Raw genomic sequence first — 27,954 nt, 5'->3', positions numbered from 1 at the left:
GACGGAACTGAAGGAGTCATTTTAGAAGGAGATTGCTCAAATGAAGTCACAAAAAGATGGGCGAATTGATGGTGAGAAGTGTGTGTGTGTGTGCTTGTGTTCATGTGTGTGCGTGCGTGTGTGTGTGTGCTTGTGTTTATGTGTGTGTGTGTGTATGTGCTTGTGTTTATGTGTGTGTGTGTACTTGTGTTTATGTGTGTATGTGCTTGTATTTATGTGTGTGTGTGTGTGCTTGTGTTTATGCATGTGTGTGTGTGTGGGGGGGGGGGTTATGTGCGTGTGCTTGCGTTTATGCGTGTGTGCTTGTGTTTATGTGTGTGTGTGCTTGTGTTTACGTGTTTATGTGTGTGTGCTTGTGTTTATGTGTGTGTGTTTGTGTGTGTGTATATATGTGTGTATGATGTATGAGTATGCTTTGTACTTACATGTATAGAGGGATGAGTATGTTTGTACTTACATGTATACAGAGAAAAAAAAATCGGGCTCTGTAGGACCGCACAAGGCAGTGTCAGGCTTAAGGCTCGCATAGGGATAACATATCGGAAACAACTGAGACTGCGCAGAGAGAGAAAGGGGGGAGGGGGTGGAGGGGAGGGAATGAGATGCACTCCTCGCCCTATCGTGTTTTTATGCGTGACGATCTTGTTTGTTTGTCTGTCTTGAAGTCCAGAGAAATTCATGCTTAAACAAGGTTTCATCTCCTGTGTTTAATATGAAAGTATGCCGCCAGATTGAACTGTTTTTTTTCTTTGTAATGAATGGGAGTGAGGGCCTTCTGTTTACTTTACTTGTTTAGTCATTTATTCATTTATTTATCTACTTTTGGATTACGGGCAATAGTTCTCTACTATTATTTCCCAAACGGTTAATTTGGTTACAAAACTCTACGGGGGAAACACTCCAGATTTAGACACTCGATGCCTTATTCTTAGAGTTTATTATTATTATTTTTTTTCATTTATTTTTTCCGGTTGAGACAACTAACCTATGACGTCATTTCAACTCCAGAGGCAATGCTAAAGTTATTTGAGGTGTTTTATGTCAGGGGGAATAAAACGTAAGGGTAGGTTCCCCCCCTTCCCCTCCCCCCAGTGCTCCCTTCACACATATCCCTTCCGCTCTACCTTACAGAAATACCCATACTGATACAAATACCCAATTCTCCCCCCCCCCCTCCCCCTACAATCACCCGCTCACTCATACCCCACAAACAGCTCAATACCCCCACCCCTTCCCTCCCCCGCAAACAATTCTATCTACACCCCATCCCTCCTCACCCCCACAAACACAAACACCCCCCCTCTCTCTCTTTCCACGCATCCCCCTTCCCCAACATCCCTCAACTCTACCTCAACCGTCCTTCCTCACCTTCCCTCATCTCCTCTCCTCACTATTCCTCACCCCCACCCCCCACCTCACCCCCTTTCCTCACCATCACCATCTCCCTCACCCCCCCACCTCACCCCCTTTCCTCACCATCACCTTACACCCCCCCTTCCTCACCATTTCCCCCCCAACCTCACCACCTCACCACCTTCCCCCACCCCCCACCTCACCGCCTTTCCTCACCACCTCCCCCACCCCCAACCTCACCATCTCCCCCCCACCTCACCACCTCACCCCCCTTCCTCACCATCACCTTCCACCCCCCACCCCCTTCCTCACCACCTTCCCCCACCCCCCCCACCTCACCGGGGAATGCTGGTCACGTTTGAGGCGAGAGCAAGAAAGAAATGCCTATAGAATGAAGTGAGGCTGTGCTATGAAGTATTAATGAGGCGCGGGAGATCCCAGGATGCTTGTCTGCCTCACAAATTGCTTTTGTTGTTAGTCTTATTTTACTTAGTGTTTTTTTTATAGTTTTTTTTTTTTTTTTTATAAAGGTGTCGGTAGGTTTCATGTTGTATGTATTATTATTATTTTTTTAAGCTGTCCATAGTTTTCACAGGAATGTATATTGTCAATATTTTTTTTTTTAGGTTATATGTGTCAATGTTTTTTTATTTTTGAATAAGGTTGTCATATGTATTATATATATATATATATATATATATATATATATATATATATATATATATATATATATATATATATATATATATATATATATATATATATATATGTATATATACATCTAAATTTGGCGATAGTTTCCATGATTGATAGCTGATATTATTTATTCTTTTTCTTATTATTATCTTTTTTTTAGAATGTGAATTTTTCTGGTAATGTGCGTCGTTTGGATTATTTTTATCAATTATTTATTTCATTTATTTTATTTATTTATTTATTTATTTATTTATTTCCTTTTTGATGCGCTTCAACATTTGATTTTCTCTCGAATTACAGAGAGCGATAGAGATGGTCATTCCGTAATCCTTGTTTTTTAATTATTGGTTTACAAAAGATTGAAGTGAATTATCAAGCAGTTTTAAGTTATGAAGCGAGTGATGATAATAGGAAAGGGAAATTGACGGAAGAGGGGGAATAGGGTGGTATTCTTGATAAGAGCGAAGATGGTTAGGGGGAAGAGAGGAAGAAGGAGAAGGAGAAGAAGAAGAGGGGGGAAGAGAAGAAGTAAAAGAAGAATAAGAAGGAAGAAGGAAGAGGAGGAGAAGAAGAAGAAGAAAAGGAAGAGAAGGAGAAGAAAATGAAGAAGAAGAAAGGAAGAGTAGGAAAAAAGAAAAGGAGGAGCAGAAGGAAGAAGAAGAGGAGGATAGGGAGGAGGAGGAGAAGGCGGAGGAAGACGAGGAAGAGATGGAAGAGGAGGAGGAGGAGGAGAACTTTCCCGTCGAGTTTTGGAATTCTGGCCCCGCACGCCCGTGACTTATGGGCGTCCGCCGGGTATTGTACCTCGCGCGACCTCCTTGTCCTCCTCATTCCTCCTCTTCTTCCCCTCTTTTCTCCCCACTTCCTTCTTCCCGTTTTGTATTCTGTTTCATAGTTGGCATTGCCTTGTCTTCCCGTGATTGCATCTGGTTGCGGTTCGGAAAAATGGCGCTTATCCCTTTCTCTCTTTCTTTATTTCTTCCTCCTCCTTCTCCATCTCATCCATCTCCTTCTCCTCCTCCTCCTTCTCATCCACCTCTCGTCCTTTTTTCCCCACCTCCACCTCCTCGTCCACCTCTAGTCCTTTTACCCACCTCCTCCACTTCCTCTTTCCCCCCCTTTATCAGATTCTCTCTCTTCGGTCGCCAAGGCAAGCTTAGGCATACCTTGTTAAGATTTCAGGCTTCAGCGGAGACTAGCCTAGCGAGGGACTTTTAAGGCGTTGGGGGCTGAAGGCTCGTGTGGCGAGATGCGTTGACTGTGAGGGAGAGAGAGAGAGGGCGTTGCTTTCGAGTTTGTCTTTTTTTTTCCCTAGATCTCTGTCTGTCTGTCTGTTTCGGTGTCTTTCTCGGTCGGACTTTATTTGTTTGTTTGTTTGTTTACCTCTCTTTTTTATCTATCTGTCCTCTTCTCTATCTCTTTTTTTCATCTCTGTTTATTTATGTGTCTTCCCCCTTGTATTTTAGATTTCTGTCTATCTATCTATCTCTTCCCCCTCTTTTTCTTTTTCTGCATTCACTCTCCTTTTCTCTCTTTCTTTCTCTTTTCCTTTCTTTCTCTATTTCTCTCTCCCTCTCTCTCTATTTCTCTTGTGTTTTCTTTACCCTCTGAAAGAACATGCATGCAGGAAAAGGTGGTGGTATGTTTGTGTGTGTAGTAGGCAGGTGGAATCAGCAGGCAAGCAGTGGCGGAGCAGGGGAGTAGGTTGGGGGACGAGCGGGAGGGGAGGGGGTAGGTTAAGCGGGGGAGGGGAGGGGAGAGGGGGGAGCAGACAGGCCTCACTAACCTCACTCGAGTATCGGATAGAAACCTGTTCCCTTCCGACACCAAACTGGCTGCAACGTAAGTCTCCCGGCCCGTCCTGAGCCGTGTCGCACAGCCGGTCTGGTGCCTCCTCGGCCTCCACGCGCAGCCCTCCTCCTCCTCCCCCTTCTCCCTCCCCCCTCCCCCTCCTCTTCCCTCCCTTCTTCCCCCTCCCTCTCCTCTTCCCTCCCTTCTCCCCTCGGTGGCCATCCTCCCCTTCCCTCTCTCTCCTTCCCCTTCCCTCTCTCTCCTACCCCTTCCCTGCCCTCTCCTTCCCCTCCCCTCCCTCCGTCCCCCACCCGCTCCCCCAGTTACCACCCCTTCTGGCCTCATGAACATTTCTTACTGTCCTTAAAAAGCGCGAGCCCGAAGCCCATGACCTGCTCATGGCCCGACCTCGCCAGCCGCCATCTTGGCCTAATGCTCTTAGGAGCGCTGCGGAAACCCTTTGCCGGCCGCTTATTTTAGCTGTCGCCGGGCCGTCGCAGACCAAGAAGGAGAATAAAACTCTAAATAACGAGGTTAGATAAAAATGGAATAAACGGAGAGGCAGTTTTGCCGCGCTCCCGTGTCGGCGGTCGGGGGTCTGTCGAGCCGACGGCGGCCGACGGCGGAGGAGGGTATGGAGCTCCCCCGACGGCGCTACCCGACCGAGAATTTCCTGCTCTGGAGAGGATTCCCATCGGGAAGCGTTCGCTCCTTCTGCCGGAGGAGCAGCACCCCGCGGGCCTCGTTGCGGGGCGTGGGGGAGAGCTTAACCTTGAGGGAGGGGGAGGGGGGCGGGGGAGAGGTGAGGAAGAGGAGGTTAAATGGGGTAAATGGTGCGATAGTCTGCATGGTTGCTTCCTTGCTTGTTTGCTTGCATGCTGCGTGGTGTGCCGATGTTTACCGTGTTGCTCGTACCTGCTCGCAATTATCTGGGAGCGCGGCCGGTTGTGAAAGAGAGAACCCGCGCTTCGACGGCGGAATTGCCTGCCCCGCGTGCAGCACCGGGAGCCGCTGCTTCAAGAAACAAATGACGGACCCCCTTCTGTTACGGAGGAAAATCGTTTGGAAATGCAACGCCTTTTTTATGTGTTTTTAAAAAAGAAGAAGAAGAAGAAAAAGAGTCTTTTATGAAGAAATTCAGGTTTCCATTATCTCCGCTGTGAAGATGGGGGGAAAAGACCAGGATTGTTATTTCTCTCAATTTTTCCCTCCTTTCGTAGAAGATACGAAAGAGAAAACGCGACAAAGATAACTATAAAATGTTCAAACCTGTCAGGAGAAAGAAAGTTCTAAGGAAAAGAAAAAGAAAGGAAAAATATATATCAATAGGTTCAGGTTTTCGTGTCCCTCCCGAAGAGATGACGGCCATGATATAAGCACTCGTTTACCAAGTTATTCCCTTAGTGCCAGCGGTGGTAGTCGTCTCCTAGGATATCACTCGGGACTGCACCAGCTCTTACACCTTTATCACGGACAAAATGTATTCATAGGAGGAGAAAGATCGTTTTATGTTCGTTTCCTCTGACGGCCACGGCGGTTGCGCTCAGGGGTGTTGCCATATATTTAATTTTTTTTTCGTTTCTTTATTCTCATCATTATTTAGATGGTAGTTATTTTGTGTTATTAGAGTCTCAGACTGTGTCTTTTCACTTGAATAATTTTATAGTTCGGCGTTGACCGAGAGCATGATATGGGGGGGAGGAGAGAGATCCCAAATTTAGGAATTTTGGAAAGATTCCTGCGCTTTCCTCCACGTGGTGGGCGGTCCTATGGATTGCAGCCATGCAGGTTTTACAGATTATTTCGCATGTTGCAAAGTTAACGTGAATGAACCGCTTATTAGTGTCCGTATGTGTATTTTTCCCTGTCATTGTAGTTGTTATTATTACCAATTTAATGACAAACGGGCAATTCTAGGCGTAAACGAGATTGAGCGTCGTTGGTGTTCGGACAGGTTAGGCTTTTTTGAACTGGGACCTCGGCGTGGACGCAGAAGGCAGGTGAGGAGGGGGGTTTGGGCGAGAGGAGATGCCTGTAGGAGGGAAGTCAAGGGAACGGAAGGGTTGGGGATCGAAGCATAGAAGAGATGGGGAGAAGAGGCCGTTCTTGCGTGGTGGAAGGAATTGTATGATGAAGACGAGGCGTGGAGGAGGGAGGGAGGGAGAAGAAAGTGCGGTGACGTCACGCAAGATGGCAGTTCTACCGGAGCGTCTTCTTTGCTGCAGCACCTCTTGCTTCCCCCCTCCCCTCCCCTCCCCTCCCCTCCTCACATCCCCGTCCTTGCAACCATCAACCCCCTTCCCTGCCCACCCCTCCCCTCCCCTCCCCTCCCCTCCCCCTCCCCTCCCCTCCCTCTAGTCCTTACAACCATCAACCTCCCCTCCCCTCCCCCTCCCCCTCCTTATGTTCCATGTCCACTCTCCCCCCGCCCCCTCCCCCATCCTCACACCGCTTCCTCTTCTCTTAACAGTATCCAGAGGAACTTGCAAAGGAAAGCCCACCGTCTACCAACTTTTTTAAACAGCTATCATAATGTACAATTTTTTTGCGCCCTGCCTAATGCCATGAAAGAAACTGCATGGAAGAGGGAGTGGGGGGGAAAAAGAGTTTTACAAGTGCGAGAGAAGTAATTATAAAGAGTTGCCATCTGCAGAGTTATTAGGGTTATTATTCCCAGGTCTCCATCACTATTTTAGCCTTTACTGCAGCCGGCGTCGTGACGAGTGAGGGAATCACCCACTTCTCGAAGGGTTGGGGGAGGGGGAAGGAGGGGGGGAGAGGGGTATCTACTTGTACCAGGGAGTCAGGGCATTTTCGGCATATTTTCACACGTTACCCTCCCCTCCTTCCCTATTTTCCAGCTAGTTAGAAGACGGGGCGAGGCTATTTACCGTTTAATATGGAGGTTCTATGGTGGGGGAGCGACAGCGTTTTCTTCAAAATATGCGCCGGGTTCCGTAGTTGGTGCACGCGCTGGGAGTTTATTGATGATGCTTCTAGAGCTTTATAAAGCGTGAGAGAGAGAGAGAGAGAGAGAGAGAGAGAGAGAGAGAGAGAGAGAGAGAGAGAGAGAGAGAGAGAGAGAGAGAGAGAGAGAGAGAGGGGGGGGGGGCGGGCAATGTATATATGTATGTGTATTTTTTTTGTATATATGTGTGTAAACATGTATATATGTATATATATATATGTTTATATGTGTGTGTGTAGAGAGAGAGAGAGAGATTTTTCACGCCGGTTCCCCGGTGGAAGATGCACCTTTCGAGTATTGACCGTTGCCGACCATTAACTTGCTTGGCGGCCCCGTGAGGCAGCCGCGCCGCTTTCTGAAGTGCGGTCGTCGTGTTTTTATATGCCAAGGGGATCTGCTCGAGCGCCTTTTATATTTCTTTTGATTTTCATCTCTCTCCTTTTATCTCCCGTTCATAACGAGCCTCTCTCTTTTTTTGGGGGGTTCAGATCGGGACCGCCGAACGACTTGTCTCGAGGTTTGTTTACAAGTTGCAGGAGGCGTTGCGTTGGGATCGGTGCGTGTTGCAGGGCGGGAGTAGCGGGGCCTCGCGGGTGCCTTACGTGTGCAGAGCCAACGTGTTTTTGGAAAGTAGCGGGAGTGGATTTTGGAGCGCGTGTGGCCCGAGCGAAAAGGCGCTTAACGGATAATGTTGCTTGCTTTGTCATCTTGTTTTTTTTTTTTTAAGGGAACATCTGTCTATATGGAAATCGCTTCGTGTTGCAAATGTGTGTATTTTATTGCAAGATCATCATCGGTAGGCTATCCCGGTCTCCCTAACCTGCTTTCCTGGTAGGTTGTGTGAGGGAAAAGGGAAGGGAGAGAGAAAGGGGAAAGGGAAGGAGAAAGAGGAATGGGGAAAGGGAAGGAGAAAGAGGAAGAGGGGGAAGAGAGGGAGACACTTTCCACTTTTGGGTTCTTTCGGTTTTTTGGAAAAGATGCGGCATATTTTTCAACGGTTTTATAGGGAGGCGCGAATTCAATTTGTTTGTTTGTTTTAGGAGCGAGGGCGGAGGGAGGGGGAGTCGTATGCGGCACGACAGACGGCGGGCGCTCTTTCCTCTCGCCGCCCACCTTGCCGTTGCCCTTTCCACCCACGCCCGCGTTTAATCACAGCTCCACCTTCACGCTGTCCGCGCCCACTCCCCCCCTCTGCCCCCCCCATCTCATTCCACCCAGCACTTCTCCCCCCCCCCCCCCCCACAATCCTCCCTCTGCTGTATACAGACTCTAGTGATTTAATTACCGACATGGCAGTGTGCAACCGTGGGCGTGCAGGCGGACCGCGGGCGTTGCAAAGAGGGCGGTGTATAGCGGGCGAGGGCTGGGCGGTCGGCGGGAGAAGGCGCGCTTCCAGCATGCAGCATGACCAGCTGACCCCGAGGCGTCGCTGTCCACTTTCTAGTGTCCTCCTCCTCCCCTCCTCCTCCTCCTCTTTCCCTTCCTCCTCCTCCTCCTCTTTCCCTTCCTCCTCCTCCTCCTCCTCTTTCCCTTCCTCATCCTCTTTCCCCTCCTTCACCTCCTACTCCCTTCCCCCCCCTTTCCTCCTCCTCTTCCTCTTCCTTTTCCTCCTCCTACTCCTTTTCATCCTCCTACCTCCTTTCTGCCATTCACACCTTATTGCAAAGCTCCCGGCAAATATCGCTCGCAAAAATGAAGTGGCCGATAGCGCGTAGTTTCCGCGAGAGGGAAGGAGAGCCGAGCTGGTAAATATTCGACGAGAAAGCAATCGTGAAGGAGGAGAGAGAGAAAATCAGATCAAAAGAGATGAAAGTCTTCGAGTGAGGAAAAAGGGGCAGAGATAGAAACTCGTCCTGTGACAGCGCGGCGGCGGCGGCGGCGGGGACGGGGAAAAGCTGCTGGAAGTTGGTGTTGGCGGCGGCGGCGGTGGTGGCGGCGGTGGCGGCTGCGGCGGCGGCGGCGGCGGTGGTGGCGGTGGCGGTGGAGGTAGCGGCTGCGGCGGCGGCGGACGGACGGTGTGCAGAAGGCGCCAGTCGAGGCTCGGGGCGGGTCACGAAGAATCCGGTTGGTGCGGCCTGTGCGAGGTCGGGAGGTCGCGTCACGCTATGCGCTATCTTTGTTCCTCTGGCCTCATGACACCGATACGGGGCCCGGGTTTCTCTTCCTGCTCCGCCACGCTCTCGCGGATACACGTGCGCGCCGCGAATGCACACGCACGCACACACACACACACACACGCGCACACACACACACACACACACACACACACACACACACACACACACACACACACACACACACACACACACACACACACACACACACACACACACACACACAATCTCTCTCCCACTCTCTGTCTCTCTCTATTCTAATCTTTCTGTATTTATCATATTGCGTGTGGAATAAAGGGACACGATTGCGCTTGAAATGACCAATGTTTAATGTGTGTCCATCGTCTTTTCGTGTCATTATCACACATCTTCCGTTCCTGTTTTGGTCTCTTGTTCTCCTCTCTCTCTGTCTACCTCTTTCGTCTTGCTGGTGTAAAGGCAGTTGTGTGGGATCTGTTTCTTGTGTTCTTCGTTGGATGTTGCTGGAAGTACAATTGCATATGCTGTGTATATAAACATGCACATGCACACAGATACACGTAAACATACGCATGCATATACACACATGAACATGTACAGACACACGCACACACACACACACACACACACACACACACACACACACACACACACACACACACACACACACACACACACACACACACACACACACACACACACACACACACACACACACACACACACACACACAAACACACACACACACACACACACACGCACACACACACACACACACACACACACACACATACACACACACACACGCCCGCACACACTCACACACACACACACACACACACACACGGACACACACACACACACCCACACACACACACACACACACATACACACACACACACACACACACACACACACACACACACACACATACACACACACACACACACACACATACACACACACACACACACAATGTGTTATGTGCACGTAAATAGTGTGCGTGTGCTTGCTTCAGTCACCCTATATTTTTTAGTTTATTTCGAATTTCATTTATTTGTTTTTTGCAGCATTTTGGTTAAGTTTAATCTTACTGTTTTACATTAGATTTTTATATTATTGTTGTTATAATGTTGCAGTTATCATCACTGCCATTATCACATCATTAAATGTTATTTGTATAATAATCGCCTGTTATATTTATTGTTTTGTTGCTGCTGTTAAAAAAAAAAAACATTTGGTCATCTACATTATGTAAATTTCTTTTATTCATTTTGATCACAATTTCTTGCCCGAAATACAACACGGAAACCGATGCTGCACCACCATTTTTATTTTTTTGTATATGTATATATATATATATATATATATATATATATTTTTTTTTTTTTTTTTTTAACAATTTACAGAAACGGAAAAAAAACATAATTGCACAGATTTGTCGAAAGGAAGCGAACGAAAGAAAAGACAGAAAGAGAAACGGAGAGAAAGCATTCACTGCAACGGCTGACACTGGCTGACAGTCATGGAAGTGTTTATTGCATGGAAATGGTGGGATTGTCATGGTGGGGCATGGGGGGGGGGTAAAGGGGAGGGGGAGGGGGGGAGGGGTTGATGATAATTATGCCAGATATTTTCGTTTATTATCCTATGTGCTATTTCGTTTTTATTGTTTCTTTGTTGTTGTTTTTATATTAGTATCATCGTTATTCGCTGTTGATTTCATTGCTATCATTAGAACTGGTGTTGTTATTTTTATGATCTTTTCATATTCTTACTAATGTCTTTTAATTAAAACTTAATACCATTGATTATCACTATCACCACAATTGCCCGTTCTTATCAGCACAGTCCTCACCTTGATTGCTTATTGTTTACAAACGCTGCAAGTCGGTCCCGCAAGCCAAGACGCAATCAAGTGCCTTAAAAGCCGTCAGTCGCCAGCCGTCAGTCGCCAGCCGTCAGTCGCCAGCCGTCAGTCGCGCCATGGCGGAGTCCGGCCGATCACCCGCCTGTCAAGTGGCACCGCCGGAGTGCCCGTGCCAGCGCCGACTGCGGGGGCCTTGGCTGGCACCGCAAATCACGCCGAGAGTCCGGCCGGGGATTCCTTTCTTCTCGGGGCACTTGTGGGATATTGAAGGAGGGAGAGAGGAGGGTGGGAAGGGGTGGAAGGGGGAGAGGGAGAAGGAGTGAGAGAGATAGAGAGAGAAGGGGAGAGGGAGAGGGAGAGAGAAGGGGGGAGGGAAGGAACGAAAGAGAGGGAGAGGGAGAGCGAGACGGAGACAGACAGACAGAAAAAGAGAAAGAAATAAAAGAAAAAGAGGGAGAGAGTGTGTGTTAGAGAGAGAAAAAAAGAAAGGGAAAGAGAAAGCGAATTAAAAAAAAGAAAGAAAGAGATAGATTAGCAAGAAAGAAAGAGACAGGGACACGAAGAGAAAGAGAGAAAGGCAAGAGACAGGGACACGGAGAGAAAGAGAGGAAGGCAAGAGACAGGAAGAAACAGGGACACGGAGAGAAAGAGAGAAGGGCAAGAGACAGGAAGAGACACGGACACGGAGAGAAAGAGAGAAAGGCAAGAGACAGGAAGAGACAGGGACACGGAGAGAAAGAGAGAAAGGCAAGCGACAGGGACACGGAGAGAAAGAGAGAAGGGCAAGAGACAGGGACACGGAGAGAAAGAGAAAAGGGCAAGAGACGGGAGTTGCGGGTGGCACCCAAACCCCCCTTCGTCTTGGCATAGTTTTCCCCCGTGCCTGTGGATGTTCACCTTGCATTTTTGATTTCTCCGGATCAGTGGGCGGGGGGTGGGGGGGATAGAACGCCATAACACACGCTTCTGCCGAGGGGGGGTGGGGGTGGGAGGGGGTGAATCCATGGTATCTTATTTAGTTCAATTTTTATCGTCTTTTTTTTCTCTCCTTTTCTCATTCGTTTGTGCTCCTCCGCCACGCCACGCTGGCCTCTGTTGTCATCAAGTATGCAAATTGTGCGGTTCGGTGTTGTTTATTTTATTATTCTGCTTCCATTGTGGAGATGATGGAGGGAGTGAGGCGCCTCCTCCTCCTTCCATTCTTTCCACTTCTCTTCTATTCCCTCCCCTCCCCTCCCCTCTCCTCTCCTCTCCTCACCTCTTATTCGCCATTGCCCCCCCTCCCTTCACCTTCCCCTCCACTCCACTCCACTCCCCTCACCTCACCTCACCTCACCTCACCTCCCCTCCCCTCCCCTCCCCTCCCTCCCCTCCCCTCCCCTCCCTTCCCTTCCCCTCCCTTCCCCTCCCCTCCTTTTCGTCATTTATCACTTCCCTCATTCTTCCTCTCCCTTCCTACCTTCTTCCTCAGTCCCCATTCCTTCCCTTACTTTTCTCCATTCCAGTCACTCTTTCCAGCCCTTCCTACGGTGTGTGTGTGTGTGTGTGTGTGTGTGTGTGTGTGTGTGTGTGTGTGTGTGTGTGTGTGTGTGTGCGTGCTTCTTAACGAAGGAGAGAGCGAGAGAGAGGAGAGACTAAGGAGGGAGAAAAGAGAGAGTGAGATGACAGAAAGAGAGAAAGAGAACGAAAGATAGAAAGAGAGAAAGAAGGATAGATATATATAGAGAGAGAAATAAAGAAAGAGAGACATACTCCCACCTCTCGGAAGTCTGTTTCACTGACAGTTCTCCATCGGATACTGATAGCACCAAAAGAGAGAAGGAGAGAGAGAGAGAGAGAGAGAGAGAGAGAGAGAGAGAGAGAGAGAGAGAGAGAGAGAGAGAGAGAGAGAGAGAGAGAGAGAGAGAAAGAAAGAAAGAGAAAGAGAGAAAGAAAGAGAGAGAGTACACCATACTTCCCCACCCCTCCCCCACCCCCATTTCCCTCTTTCCTTCATTCTCTCACAAACACCTCCTTTTTTTTATAATCGTTTGGGAAGTTCAAAACGAAAGATGCTCTCGTTTTTTTTTCATTCATCCTACGGGAAGGACCAAGCGAAGGATGCTCTCTCGCCGGGAGATGAAGGAAGAGCCCACGAAGGAGGTTTGCGAAGAGTGACGATCGCAACGGAAGAGAGAGAGAGGCTGGCGGCACGGCGAGTCGGAGGCGTAACCCAAGCCCCCGGGACAGATTGATTACTTGGACAGCTGGCATGCGAGGCTTGCTGTGTGTGTGTGTTTGAGAGAGAGAGAGAGAGAGAGAGAGAGAGAGAGAGAGAGAGAGAGAGAGAGAGAGAGAGAGAGAGAGAGAGAGAGAGAGAGAGAGAGAGAGAGAGGAGGGGGAAGGGGAAAAAGAGAGAGTGTATGTATGTTTGAGAGAGAGAGAGAGAGAATGTATATGAAAGAGGGAGGAAGGGGAAGGGGAAAAAGAGAGTGTATGTTTGAGAGAGAGAGAGAGAGAAAGAAAAAATGTGTGTGTGTGTTTGAGGGTGAGAGAGAGAGAGATTGTATTAGCTGTGGAGAGAGAGAAATTAAGAGAGAGAGAGATTGTGATTACCTTTGATATTTGCATAGATGAAGAAGGATAATATGTTCTTACTCGTTTACTTATTCGTGTATGAAAAAAGTCGAGGGAAATTGAATAGAAATGAAAAACTCCAACAGATTAAGTAAAAGATTGTCCAGGGTCGTCTTTATCGACTTTATCTCTCTCTCTCTTTCTTTCTTTCTTTCTTTCTTTCTTTCTTTCTTTCTTTCTTTCTTTCTTCCTTCCTTTCTTTCTTTCTTTCTTTCTTTCTCTCTCTCTTTCTTTCTTTCTTTCTCTCTCTCTCTCTCTCTCTCTCTCTCTCTCTCTCTCTCTCTCTCTCTCTCTCTCTCTCTCTCTCTCTCTCTCTCTCTCTCTCTCTCTCTTTCTTTCTTTCTTTCTTTCTCTCTCTTTCTCTTTCTTTCTCTCTCTCTCTCTCTCTCTCTCTCTCTCTCTCTCTCTCTCTCTCTCTCTCTCTCTCTCTCTCACTCTCTCTCTCTCCCTTCCTCCTCTCCCTCCTCTCTCCTCTCCTCCCTCCCTCTCCTCCCTCCCTCCTCCTCCCTCTCCCTCCTTCCTTCCTCTCCCTCCCTCCTTCCTTCCTTCCTTCCTTCCTTCCCTCTCTCTCCCTCCTTCCCTCCTTCCCTCTCTCTCCCTCTCCCTCCCTCCTTCCTTCCCTCTCTTTGACTCCCACTCTATCCCTCTCTCTCTCTCTCTATCCCCCTCCCTCCCTCCCTCCCTCCCTCCCGCCCACCTGGCCTCCCTCCGCATTACCATGATTGAAGTCTCTGCAACCGAACAAAACTCGTCCAAGTGTGATGGTTCCATTGGTCTATTACCTTCCCGTCTCGTTCCACTCCACTGTTGCCCATTCCACTCCAATCCACTCACTTCTACTCACAGGCAAATAGACAGCTGAGAGGTCTAGCTGGGGGGGAGGTGGAAGGGGAAAGGGGAAAGGGAGGAGAGGTAGAAGGGGAAGGGGAAAGGGAGTAGAGGTGGGAGGGAAAGGGAGGAAGAAGGGGAAAGGGAGGTAGGAAAAAGGGGAAGGGAGGGAAAGGGAGGGAGGGAGGAAGAAGGGGAAGGGATAGGAAGGGAAGAAGGGGAAGGAAAATGGAGTCAAATAGACAGGTGAGAGATCTAGGGGGAGAGGTGGAAGGGGAAGGGGAAAGGCAAGGTGGAAAGGGAGGAAGAAAGAAGGGAAAGGGAGGCAAGTAAGGGAGGGTGAGATAGGAAACGAAGATAAAGAGAAGAAGGGGAGAAATTAGGGAAGGTAAATGCAGATAAATAGATGGTAAAGGGTTAAAAGAGGAAGAAAAAGATGAATGAAGGTAAAAGAGAGAAAAAAAAATGGACAAGGAAGATGACATAAAGAAATGAGTGGAAGGAGAGAGTGATAAGAGAAAAGGGGAAGGGAAATCGGTGAATTAAAGTAAAAGAAGAAAGGAGAGAGGGAATAAGGAAAGGGAAGAGATAAATTATGGATAGACCTTACGCGAATTGAGGAAGAAAGAACGGTAAAAATATCCTCATAATATAGACACTGAGTTGCGTAACGTGAATAAAAGATTAAAAAACACGATTATTATGGACTCTGAACGAAAGAGGAAGAGCGGACGAACAAAAATAGAACAAATAACCGGTAAAAAGACGATAAAATCTCATCCAAGGGAAAAAAAAAAATAATGAGTAACTTCATACAAAAAAATAATGTGACCCCCCCCCAAAAAAAAAAAAATAATAATAATAATAAAATAATAATTAAAAAATAAAATCATCAGAATGATGAGTAGAAAATGAGACAAAAACCGTCAACTGAGATACAGCAAAAGAAGTGTGAGGGCGATTATGGATTAATGAGGTTGATTAGATAAATGAGGTGAGGAAGAAAGCAAGCTGGCGATGAGGAAGAATAGGTAAAAAAGGAAATAAAGGGCTATGGACAGGTGGATAGCGAATATGAGGGAATGAGGGAATATGAGTGAAAAGGAAGTACTGAGGGATGGATAACGCTGGCAGAGTGAGGGAAATGAGGAGAGGGAGGTATGAGAGGTTCTGCGAGTAATGAGTACGAGGTATGAGGTAAGATGAGGAACGAAGTCAAGGTTGAAGTGGCCGGCGGGGTTGCAGCGGCAGTGTAGCCAAGTCTTCGGACACGCAGGCAATCCCTTCCACCCTTTTCCCTTTTCCCTTTTCCCTTTTCCCGTTTCCCCTTTCTCTTTCCCTCATTTGTTATCTACTCCCTCCTATCCCTTTCTCTTTGTTCTTTCTCTTCAATTTTAGCTTCTCTCTTTCCTTTCCCAACCCCCTATCGTCCTTCCCTTCCACTTCTCACTTCCTTCTTTCTCTGTCTCTCTGTCTGTCTCTTTTCTCTCTCTCTCTCTCTCTCTCTCTCTCTCTCTCTCTCTCTCTCTCTCTCTCTCTCTCTCTCTCTCTCTCTCTCTCTCTCTCTCTCTCTCTCTCTCTCCCTCCCTCCCTCCCTCCCTCCCTCCCTCCCTCCCTCCCTCCCTCCCTCCCTCTCTCCCTCTCTCCCTCCCTCCATCCCTCCTTACCTCCCTCCATTTCCTCCTCCCCGTCTACTCCCCACTCCCCCCTCCACCCTCCCCCTTTCCCCAGACAATCATGCATTCTTGCCGACACTCAATTATCAAGTCCCTAAACAGAGCTCGGCCTTGCACTTTGTTTGCTCGACCTTCTCAAGATGACATCTCCCTCCTCCCCCTCCTCCCCCTCCTCCCCTTCACACGCACCCCTCCTTCTTCTCCACCTTTTATCATCGTCTTTTTTTCTTCTTTTTTCTTCTTTCTTCTCCTTCTCATCCTTTTCCTTTTCTGCCTCCTCCTCCTCCCTCTCCCTATTCCATTTCCTTCTCACTTATCTCTTTCTTCTTTCCCTTTTTCTTCCTCCTCTCTCTTCTTTCTTCACTTTTTCTTCCTCTTCCCCCTCCTCCACCATCTCCTTCCCCTACACCCCCCCCCTCCTCCTCCTCCTCCTTCCATTTTTATTTCTCTCATTTTTTTCCATCTTTCCTTCGACCGCCATATGTTAAGTGCTCACTGATGGTGAATTTTGTTTGATGCAACTTCACCTTCCTTTTATTGATCTAATTTTACAAGTTTGGACAGTTTGATTAGTGTTGTTTATTAAAGTAATTTTGGCGTTTCGATAGAGAGAGGTTTGTGAGTTTGTTTTCTTTTTTTTGTTTGTTTTTGTTTCTCCCTCGATGATGAATAATGAAACTTCATTTTACGGCGCGTGCGTGCGTGCGTGCGTGCGAGCGTTCGTGTTTCGTGTTTATTCATTTCTATTTTTCTTTGATAGGTTGTACCGAGGAAGTATTTAATCAAATAATGTAATGCCGGAAAATAAAATTGTTCAGGAAGCTCATGTGAACAAATTAATGAAAAACAAAAAACAAAAAAACAAATGTCTATATCCGATAGCAGTATTACAATTCCGGGCATAATAAATATTTCTGTTTGTTCTACGGTCGCAGTATGACATTTTTTTTATATTTTTAAATCCCTGGTGGAGGTGAGGCCCTGGAGGGGGGGGAGGGGAAGAGGGGAAGGAGGAGGAGGAAGAGGATGGGGGAGGAGGAGGAAGAAGAAGATTGGAGGAGGAGGGGAAGGAGGAGAAGGATGGGGGAGGAAGAGGATGGGGGAGGAGGAGGAAGAAGAAGATTGGAGGAGGAGGGGAAGGAGGAAGAGGAGGAAGGGAGTAGGAGGTGGAGAGGGAGGGAGTGGTGGAGGAAAATGAGAAGAAGAGGAGGAGGAAGAAGAAGAAGAAGAGGCTAGGTAGGGGAAAGAGAAGAGAGGGGAGGAAGTTGAGGATAGAGAGGAAAAGGAGGGAAGAATAGAAGGAGGAGGAGGGAAAGGAGAAGGAGAAGAGTGATAGAGGTAGGAGAAGAGGTAAAGGAGAGTAGAGGAGGAAAGGGAGGAAGGGAGAAGGTAAACCAGAGTAATAGGAGGAGAAGGGAGAAAGAGGGAGGGAGTGGGGGAGGGGCAGGGGTAGGAGAGGAGGTGAAGGAGAATAGAGGAGGAAGGGAGAAGGTAAACCAGAGTAGGAGCGGGAGAAGGGAGAAAGAGGGAGGGCGTGGGAGGGAGGGAGGAGGGAGTGGGGGAGGAGTGTGGGAGGGGAAGGGAGAAAGAGGAAGGGAGGGGCTGTGGGGGTGGGGGAGGGGGAGGGGAGGAGGAGTGCATGGCCCTGACCGCTGCATGATTTATAGGTTCGGGATCCAAAATTGGGGAGGAGGAGCGAGGCTTTAGTCCTTTCTCTCTTTTTCTCTCTCATTTATCACCATCTATTTATTATTTATCTTCCTATATATATTTTTTTATTGTTATTATTCATGTTCTGTTGTTCTTCCCCTTTTGTTCTTTCTTTATTTTTTGTTTCCTTTTCTTTCTCTTTTTTATCATAACTTTTCCTCTTGAATTTTTATGGATGTTCATTATGATATACATTTCCCCCCAAAATGCGATTATTTCGTTAATCTCAACGAATTATATGGAAAAGAAATGGACGATTCATATTATTTCGCTTATTGATGTATTTATTTATTTAGTTAACGTCTTTATCACCGAAATGAGCATTCCAGGCTGTGATAAACCGGAATAAAGGGGAATCTATCTATCTTTCTATCTATCTATCTATCTATCTGTCTATCTATCTATCTAGTTATCTATCTTTCTATTTATATATCTATCTATCTATCTATCACTGTATATCTAGTGATCTAATGTCTGCTTCTATATATTTATCTGTGTCTGTCCCGATTCCTTTTTCCATCTCTTTCTCTCCCTCTCTCCCCTGCACCCTTACCCCTTACCTCCCCCCCCCCTCCCTGTAACCGAAATACAAATGCTGTATTTTGAAGCGTTTGCAATTAAACCGGTTCAGTTTAATCAAATATTTAAGGCGTATTTTTAGCTCGTTAAATTACTGGCCGAATATTACACTGTTTAGGTATCATGGGCAGGAGAGGAAATGGGGAAGGGAGGGAGAGAGGGAGGGAAGGAGGGAGGGAGAAGGCAAGCGTATAAAGGAGTTTTCTCCATGACTCTTGCTCTCCTCCATCACTCCTTCACAGACGTGTCCAGCCGGGTGGAGTAAACACGGAAAAAAAAGACAAAAGGGACATCCAAGAAACGAGAAGAATAGACAAACGGACAGACAGGTTGACAGATAAACAAGGACCTAACCCGAGACGACAGACGAGGTCAAAGGTCGTTAGAGAATATTAATTCTTGCCTTAGTTATGCCGTCTTGTGTCGACCAGGGGGGGGGGGGAGGAAGGGAGGATATAGTCTCATGTCTCATTCGTATTCATATGATTACTTATTCATAAAAAAATGAAATCCTTCGTCGGTAGAGTAGAAATCGCGGGTGTCTTGAGTGGGGATGTGCACATTGTTTTTACGTACATGAATGTTTTGCGTGTGTGTGTGGGTGTAAGCGGGTTCGTGTTTACATTATGTCTGGAAGACGTGTGTGCGTTTGGGTATTTTCCCCGACGACGCCATCTTGGATTTCCAATACGGCCGCGTACCTCCCCTTCCTTTCTCCCTTTCCCCCCTTTCCTCCCTCCCCTCCCTCGTTGATTTCCCCCAAAATTTTAATATTGCGCACCCCCGATTGGCCGCGGGAGATCCAGATGTCTCCCAAGTTTCCATATAAAAAGCCGGTAATGACTTGGCTCCAGGAACAGCTGATGCCTGACGAAGAGGCAGCGGGAACGACGATGACGCGGCTTTAGAGAAAACGGGGCGAGGAGAAACAACGGAGGGGGAACTTAAGCAGATGGGGCGAGCCGCGCTGCTAACTTCTGCGAGAGGAAGGGCGAACAATGGCGGTTGTTGTGATGAGGAGGTCCAGTTGGATTGCATGGGGAGAGAGAGAGAGAGAGAGAGAGAGAGAGAGAGAGAGAGAGAGAGAGAGAGAGAGAGAGAGAGAGAGAGAGAGAGAGAGAGAGAGAGAGAGAGAGAGAGAGGTCAGTGTTAGATAGATTACGAGACATTTTGATATCTAATCGGATCACACCGTTGCAAAAAGGCAGACAGACCGATAGAAAAGATAATCCTACAGATGAAACAAATGGAGGGGTAATTTTAAGGGGCGGGAGGGGGGGGGAGAGATCCGTCCTCACCGGTTTATCCGTAAATGGAAACTGAGCTGAGTAGCTTTGGCCTCCACTTTGATCCCAAGAGAGCGATTTTCGTAGAATTTTCAAACGAAAAACGACAAAAAAAAAACAAAACGAAATTGTAGAGAGGATAAAGAAAACGTATTTAAAACGTTATTACTGAAATGCGAGACGCAACGGAGATGTAAATCATGTCTCCTTTTGCCCCCTTCCCCTCCCTCTTTTCTTTTCGTATCCTCTCCCCTCTGCGCCTTTCCTTTCTTATCCCCTCTCTTCATTTCCCCCCCCTTTCGCTCAACCCTTTCCCCCCGAGAGGCGTCATCAACACAATGGCCTTAGATAAAGAAGAATAAAAAAAATCCCAGTTTGGCCGAGTGCTGGCCAGTCACCAGAGGTTGCGAATACTTAAGAGCCGCATGCAAATCGTATGCGGAATTCCTGCACGCGCGAGCCAAGGACGCGTTGCAGGACGGAGGGCGAGTTGCACATGCATGAGGTGTCGTTGGGCATCGGCGGGCGTGTCATGCGAGTTCCCCTCTGGCACTGCATGGGATGGGTAGGGGGAGGGTAGGGGTGTCAGGGAGGGAGGGAGAGGAAAATGGGGGAGAGGGTAGGGAACTGATGGGGTGGAGAGGATGGGGAAGGGGAACAGTAGGGAAAAAAAAGAATGGGGGCCTGAGGAGTGATGGGGAATAGGGAGGGAGGGAATGGGAAGTTGACATAGGAAGAAGGTAAGCGAAAGTTTAGTGAGTGAGAATGGGGATGGAAGAAGTAGAAGAGGTGGGAGCCTTGTTGAGGAGAGGTTGTGAAGGGGGGGGGGGATGAGTACAATATGGAGTGGGGGCGCTTGTGGGGGAGGAGGAGAGGGGAGAGGGGAGAGAGAGAGGGGGAAGATGCAAGCTTTTAGCCCTCGGTCGTAGCTCTCCCGCCCTCACGAAGGAAGAATTCGATTATGGCGATATAGCCTGGGGGTAACTTCTCTAATTTGCGGGAGATTTTAAAGTTGTTTTTAAGCTTGGGAGGTTCACGGATGGAATCACTCGTTGGGGGTGATGGGCGGGATTACATAAAGAAAAAAGGAAGAAGGAAAGGAAGAAGAGAGAATTAAGAGTAAGAGGAGGAGCAGGAGGAAGGGAAGAGGAAAGAATTAGAGTAAGAGGAGGAGGAGGAGGAAAGGAAGAAGAAAGAATTAGAGTAAGAGGAGGAGGAGGAGGAAAGGAAGAAGAAAGAATGGGAGTAAGAGGAGGAGCAGGAGGATAAGGAAGAATAACGTTCTAGACGAATTAATCTTGTTAACATGAGAAGCTCGTTTTCCTACTTGACCTTGCCTCTACCTGGTCCCCCTCATGTCACTCTGAAGTCAGTCTGAAGTCACTTCACCGGGGCCTGAAGGTGGAACTCCGGCATCTTCCGGACTTCTCCTTAGTCTTGCCTCCACCTGGGCCCCCTGAAGGCAATGTGGAGTCGGACGGCGCTCCACCGGGAACTGTGCAAAAGGTGGAACTCAGACCTCAACCAGCGGGCCGTCGCCATCGTCATAGCGCCAGTCTAGGGACACTGTACGCCTTTTGCACGTCTTTCTTGATTCAGTTTCTCCCTCTGTCGTTTATTCTCCACGAGGACGAAGCCAAGGTTTGGGTTCGGCTGCGAGGCGTTGTTGGTTTTGTGTGAGTTTCGATGGGGACTCTTTTGTGGAGGTGTAAGTTCGGGGTGTTCTTTTTCCTCTTTGGCGTCTTTTCCTTTCGTTTTTGTTTATTCTTCTCTGTACCTTTTTTTAAAAATTATTCTCCGTTTCCTTTCTTTCTTTCTTTTTGTTCGTCTTTCGCTCTTTTTTTTCCTTTTTTTCTCTCTTTTCTCCCTCCTTTTCTCCTTCCTGTTCCTATTCTCTCGTCTCACTCCTGACTCCGATCCCAATTCACTCCTCAGATTTTCTTCCACATCCGTTTCTCTCCCCCCCCCCCCCTATTCTCTCTTCACTCTCTCCCCATCCTAGTCTTACTTAATTCTCTTCCCCATTCTCCTTCGCCCCTCGTTCTCCCCATTCCTCCTTCTTCCCTTACTATTTCCCTCACCTCGCTTTACGTCTCGCCCTCCCCACATCCCCTTCTCCCAACCTATCATCCAACTTCATTCTCTCTCACCACCTTTCTCCCCTCATTCTCTCTCTCTCCTCATCCTCTCTTTACCAAGCCTGTTGCCCACCCCACCCCCCTCAATCTGTCTCCCCCCCCTCCCCTTCCCTCCCCCCCCATTCCTCCGCCTCTCCTGCATCAAAGGAATTTGTCTTAAAGTTACGCAAGCACCTCCTTCGTCACCTGAAGTCCTTCCGGCGCTAGGACCTCGTCTCGGCTTCGTCAGGCATCCTAGGCGTGTCTGCGGAGCCCCTAAGACGAGGCTCTGTGGCAGGTGGTGTTTCCTCTGTGGCACTCACCCCTCCCCCCCTCCTCCTCTCTTGGTCTTTCTTTCTCCTCGTCTTCTGTGTTTTCTTTTCGTAATTTTTTTTTTTTTTTCATTTACATATTTTAGATGTTAAAAGACGACGATTTTTTTTCCTTTTTTTGGTAGTTGATGCTTTTTTTCATCTTGCATTCTCTCTTTGTTTTATTTTGTTGTTGAATGGAGTCTTATATAGATATATACAATATATATATATATACACATCTGGAAGGACACTGAGGAGCATAAAATATAATCTCCCTATACCTACCACTTGTCCCTTCCCCCATCCATTCCCTACCTCTCCCTCTCTCTTTACTCTCTCTCTCTCTCTCTCCCTACCTCCCTCCCTCCCTACCTCTAACTACCACCTACCACCTACCACCTACCACCTTTCCACATCCCGCTACGACCTCCTACCAATCCCAACCACTACCACAACCTGTTCCTACCTTGTTTTGTGTACATGTGTTACTATTTAGCGACTACTCACGGGAGAATTAATTATTTTTTGGCGAGTGTCTTTTTGTAATTGCAATAGCTGCGTTAAGCAATGTCGTGTGCCTAAAGTATATGTATATGTATATATTTATATGTATGTGTGTATATGTAATGAAAATCAGAGAGACAAAATTATATATGATTGAAATTGGAAGAAGAAATGTAGAGGCCAAGTGTGGTATTTATACTGCACGGGTACCAAAAATATGCACCGACGACTGCCTTAACACTTGCTACCATAGTTTATGATGGGAAAGGCATTAGCCTGTATTAGAAGGAAAAAAATGATAGTAGAATCCCGTGAGTGTCTCCATGTTGCATACTGATTATACAGTCATAGTTTTGTAGTATGAAATACTTCCCCTTTTTAAACAAGTTCCCCTTCACGTTTTTAACTAAAGTTCTCTGGAGTTTTCTAAAGAAATGCCCCCCCAAACCCCCGTTTTCTGAAAGTCCTCCAATTCATGTCCCTCCACGATTTTCTGAAGAATTCCCGTTTCCTGAAAGGTTCCCCCCCCCCTCCACCTCCCACCCACGATTTCTGAAGTATCCCCGTTTTCTGTGACAGTATTCCCGTTTTCTGTGACAGTATTCCCGTTTTCTGTGACAGTATCCCCGATTTCTGAAGTACCCCCGTTTCCGTCCCCAGATGCAACAACAATATTACCCTAGCGCCCCGACCGCTCACAGTAGACAAGAGCAGAGATCTTCGGGAACTCAGGCGCAATACACCCTATACAACACCGCAATTTCTGCAGAAAACGTTCCTCTTATGCTCTCAGTAAGTCTATTCATTGATCACAGCTGGTTTATGTTTTGATGAAAGCGGACACTCCAAGAAAAGACCTTGATGGAAAAAAGCATGATGAAAGTTAAAAAAAAAAAAAAGATATATATATAAAAGTTTTATTGCTATTCTCGCACTTCTTTTTTCACAGACGCGCCAATTTAATAATAGAAGATAATAAAATGAAATAAAAGTAAAAAAAAAAAGACAAAAAAAAACAGCAGCTTTTTTCTTACACTCCCCACCAAAATATATATATATAGACCTAAACCTTCAAGAGCCATTACGTCACTGAGCTTATTAGTGCGTAAATTGATCTCTCTTTTTTGTGTACTGCCTCCTCACTATCTCTCCATCCATCCATCAAATTCTCCTTCCATCTCTCATTCTTCTCTCTTTCCCCCTTTTCTCTCTCCTCTTGCTCGCTTCCCTTTTCGCTTTCTGTCTTATTTCTCTCTCTCTCTCTTTTCTCGTTATGTTTTCTTCCCCGTTATGTATTCTCCCCCGCCTCTTTTCTTTATCCCTTCTCCCCTTCCTCTCTTTTCTTAATCTCTCTCTCTCCCCCTTCTACTCCTCTTTCTCTCCCATTTTCTCTCTCTCTCTCTCTCTCTCCACCATTCACTTCCATCCTTCACTTCCTCATGTAACTCATAAAACCGCCTGCGTGTTCTTCCCAAGAGCACCGGGCCTTAACCTCCCTTTCCTCTGAAGCACAAACCATGTAGCTTGAGGTCTGTGTCCGAAGCCAGTAGATGTAAGAACTGCCTCCTTGTTAGTGATTGCCTTTTCTTTCTTGTTTTTTTAAAATGCAAATCGAGTGCAATCTAAAAACCTCTTTTGGTTTAAGATGACAAGGATTTGTTTTGATGTTTTTTGTTTTTTTTTCAATGATAGAAAGCAAAGTGAGAGATTTATGTGTATTGTGATTATGTTTTTTTTTTTTAATTTCTTCTTCTCTCATATCGAGCATCATGACATCTTCCTTTATCTTGGAACAACCTGTATCCTAACTTTTCCCCAATTCCCTTTTTCTCCCCCCAAAAATAAGTACATTTTGTATTCCTTTTGTTGTTGTTGTATTATTATGATTGCCGTTATTATTATTATTATTATTATTGTTGTTGTATGTTTTCCATTTTTTACGAAACAAGAAATATGAGTTCGGTTTTTGTTTTAGTTTTCTTTCTCTAAAAAGCAAGGGAATGGACGGACCTTGACACATAAAATGCTGGCCAGGTCACCACACACACGCCTCAGAGATAGCATGTAGTGTGCATCAATAGACCTGCTTCTGACGACACATCATAGTCTTTTAAGTGGCACTGGACGTCACACCAGACACCCATAGCACCTCGGAGCATTTAGAACCCACATTGCGGATGTTTAGAGCGTACGCGACGCGCCGGTGACGATCTGCAGCAGAAGTGTGACGCCGTAAACCCGTCACACGCAGGCAGTTATGGCTCCCTACAATACGCTAGATTTACCCGTGACGTATTGTGGCATTCTCGCCCCGCACATGACACTATCATCCCCACGCAGGGAGAGGAGAGGGTTCCGGGTCACACCTCGACGTACAGGGAGGTTAAAGTAACATTTAAGGTGTGATTCCTCATTCGCGGAGAGGAAGAGTAAAACGGGCAGGATGAGTTTAGGATTTCAAAACACACTTCAAGAGACGTGAAAGCACCGCATGCGTATGCTTCATGATGCAGCGACTCCCCTGTTGTGAGGATGGGCATAATGCTTCTGCTTGGGAGTGCCACACATGGAACAGCGACACTCTCTTTCAGGCTGTGGCACTTCAGCTAAGGCACTTAGAGTTGGGGGCGAGTCGAGGGTACACTTAGTGGGCTGAATCGTTAGATTAGATAGAATAAAAAAAGGAAATTACTGAACCGCTTATCAATTAACCAAGCTCCCCCCCTCCTTAAATTTAAGATTATTATCGTCGTTATTAGTGTTGTTGTCATTGCTGTTGTTAGTTAACATTACTGTTATTTTAGATGCCGTTTGTTTTTGGGGCGTATCAAGAATTAGTAGTCCTAAACACGCTGCTGCGCTTGTTACAGGATTTAATCTCCTGATAGGGGGAGGGGAGGCAAGGGGAGAGGGGAGGGGAGGGGAGGTAAAGGGAGAGGAGAGGGGAGAGGAGGGGAGGTAAGGGAAGAGGGAGAGAGGGAAGGGGAGGGTAGGGTAGGTGAGAGGAGACGGGGAGGGTAGGTGAGAGGAGAGAGGGAGGGGACATGAGGGGAGGGGGGCTCAGGGGATAGACCTAGGGCCACGGTAGTACCGTGGTGGTAGCAGCGACTTTATGGGTGGCGGGAGGTCGTGTTACAGCGCAGAATGAGTCGTTAGTCCCGAGTCACGACCTGTGGGGGCTGCAGGTGGCCGTGACGAAGGGAAACGCAGCGTCGTATTGTGAAAGAGTTTCCCCCGGTCTCTGCGTGCGGGTGTTTCTTGTGTTGTTTCTTGCGGGCTTTGCTTAGCGTGCGGGTCGTGTCGGCTGTCGTGGGAAAGGGGAACGGGATCGCGAGGGTTATCGGAGATCCGAGTCGGCCGAGATCGTAGCGACTCCCTTAACCGACCCACCCACCCACTTTTTTTTTTTTTTTTTTTTTTTTTTTTTTTTTACCACCCTTCCATCGAACTTCTCCCCCTCCCCACCCCTAAATTTTCCTCCTTGTGTGACCCCCTCCCCTCTAAGTCCTCCTCCTTTCCCCTCCCCCAACACACACAAGCCTTCTTACCCACTACCTCCCCCCCCCCCACCCAAAAAAAAGAAAAAAAAAAACATCTCAGTCATGACCGTTTGACCTTAGATTTCATCAACTTTGTCGTAGCAAACAGCTCAACTTTTCTCATTATAATCCCGTGCGGAGACCTCGGCCGTGGAAGCGAGGAGGCGAGCAGACGCTGTCGGGAGGGAACGCGCCGTCGGGAGGGAGCATGTTGTCGGGCTGACCGTCGGGAAGGAACGCGCTGTCGGGCTGACCGTCGGGAGGGAACACGCTGTCGGGCTGACCGTCGGGAAGGAACACGCTGTCGGGATGCCGTCGGGAAGGAACACGCTGTCGGGCTGACCGTCGGGAAGGAACACGCTGTCGGGCTGACCGTCGGGAAGGAACACGCTGTCGGGCTGACCGTCGGGAGGGAACGCGCTGTCGGGCTGACCGTCGGGAAGGAACACGCTGTCGGGCTGACCGTCGGGAAGGAACACGCTGTCGGGCTGACCGTCGGGAAGGAACACGCTGTCGGGCTGACCGTCGGGAAGGAACACGCTGTCGGGAGGGAACGCGCTGTCGGGCTGACCGTCGGGAGGGAACACGCTGTCGGGCTGACCGTCGGGAAGGAACACGCTGTCGGGCTGACCGTCGGGAGGGAACGCGCTGTCGGGCTGACCGTCTGGAGGGAACACGCTGTCGGGCTGACCGTCGGGAGGGAACACGCTGTCGGGCTGACCGTCGGGAGGGAACGCGCTGTCGGGCTGACCGTCGGGAAGGAACACGCTGTCGGGCTGACCGTCGGGAGGGAACACGCTGTCGGGCTGACCGTCGGGAGGGAACACGCTGTCGGGCTGACCGTCGGGAAGGAACACGCTGTCGGACTGACCGTCGGGAGGGAACACGCTGTCGGGCTGACCGTCGGGAGGGAACACGCTGTCGGGCTGACCGTCGGGAAGGAACACGCTGTCGGACTGACCGTCGGGAGGGAACACGCTGTCGGGCTGACCGTCGGGAAGGAACACGCTGTCGGGCTGACCGTCGGGAAGGAACACGCTGTCGGGCTGACCGTCGGGAGGGAACACGCTGTCGGGCTGACCGTCGGGAGGGAACACGCGGAAGCACCCTCGAACACCCGGTCACGTTGGAACAATGGAGCTCACACCATCTCATGCCTTTTCTATCTTGTCTGAACTTTGGATATGGGCGTTAGGTTGCGCGCTGAGGATCGAGCAAAAGGCGCTGAAATGTCTTTTATTTCGGACTTAAAGATTCGGATTTGTTTTGATGTCGATCTCAGGAAAGATAAAGAGTAACGAAGCCAAGTAAAGAATAAGAGAAAATACAATTTCCGAGGATCGAGACGGATCTCAAACGAACGGACGATAGGAGAAGAAAAAAGCAAAAAAAGTAAAAAAAATAAAAAAAAGCGAAAGCGAAAACCGTCTCGCAGCCCAAACGAATTTTTCGCCTTTCTTCAACAGCGTATTGGAGGCTGTCGCTACATTCCCGTCTTTGTGTTGACAGTGCGCCCCCCACCCCCACCCCCACCCCCAATGTATCCACAGAGGGGGGGGGAGGGGGAGGGAGGAGATCGGGTCTCTCATTAGGGGCTGGCACCTGGCATAGGGTGAAGGGGTAGGAGGGGGTAGGAGGGGACCGGGGACCTCGGGTGGAGGGGCAGAGGGTTTGGAAAAAGAAACGGTGCTGTATTGGGTCTGTGTATTTTCATTCTTTATTTTACTTTCCTTTTTTTTTAACTTATTTATAAAAAAGAACAAAAAAAAAAGAAGCCTTAAACTCGGAGGAGAATTTCCAAGGCGGGATAGAGGAAGCCCAGGGATGAGGCTTCGCTTGATTCCGGGTAAAAGTTGATGGTCCGGCGCCGATGAGCTAATGGAAGAGGTAGGACGTGGCTGAGTGCCGTAACGTGTGGCAGACATGTTGAGGCATGGCGATGACCTGACGCAGAGGGCGGGGCTTCTGGGGAGGGTGTGGGGGCTGCGTCAGGAGGAATAGGGAGGGGGGAGGA

At 48.1% G+C, this 27,954-nt stretch overlaps 1 protein-coding gene across 24 annotated transcripts in view; it reads left to right on the top strand.

The window, feature by feature from the left end:
* The window catches only part of LOC113808002 (muscleblind-like protein 1), a 575,352-nt gene that overhangs the window by 451,485 nt on the left and 95,913 nt on the right, over window positions 1-27,954 (top strand). For 14 of the 24 annotated variants that reach the window (XM_070133277.1, XM_070133282.1, XM_070133268.1 and 11 more), the window contains one exon: window positions 23,062-23,193. The exons of the other annotated variants lie outside the window; for them this stretch is intronic. In XM_070133277.1, coding sequence (XP_069989378.1) covers window positions 23,062-23,193 — 132 coding nt within the window. The remainder of the gene's footprint in view (window positions 1-23,061; window positions 23,194-27,954) is intronic. 24 annotated transcript variants of the gene reach the window in all.

Source organism: Penaeus vannamei, chromosome 18 (genome assembly GCF_042767895.1).
Source record: "Penaeus vannamei isolate JL-2024 chromosome 18, ASM4276789v1, whole genome shotgun sequence".
In the NCBI taxonomy this organism is placed as follows: domain Eukaryota; kingdom Metazoa; phylum Arthropoda; class Malacostraca; order Decapoda; family Penaeidae; genus Penaeus; species Penaeus vannamei.
The sequence above is the reverse complement of the archived record's forward strand: the minus strand, read 5'-3'. Positions and strand labels throughout refer to the sequence as shown.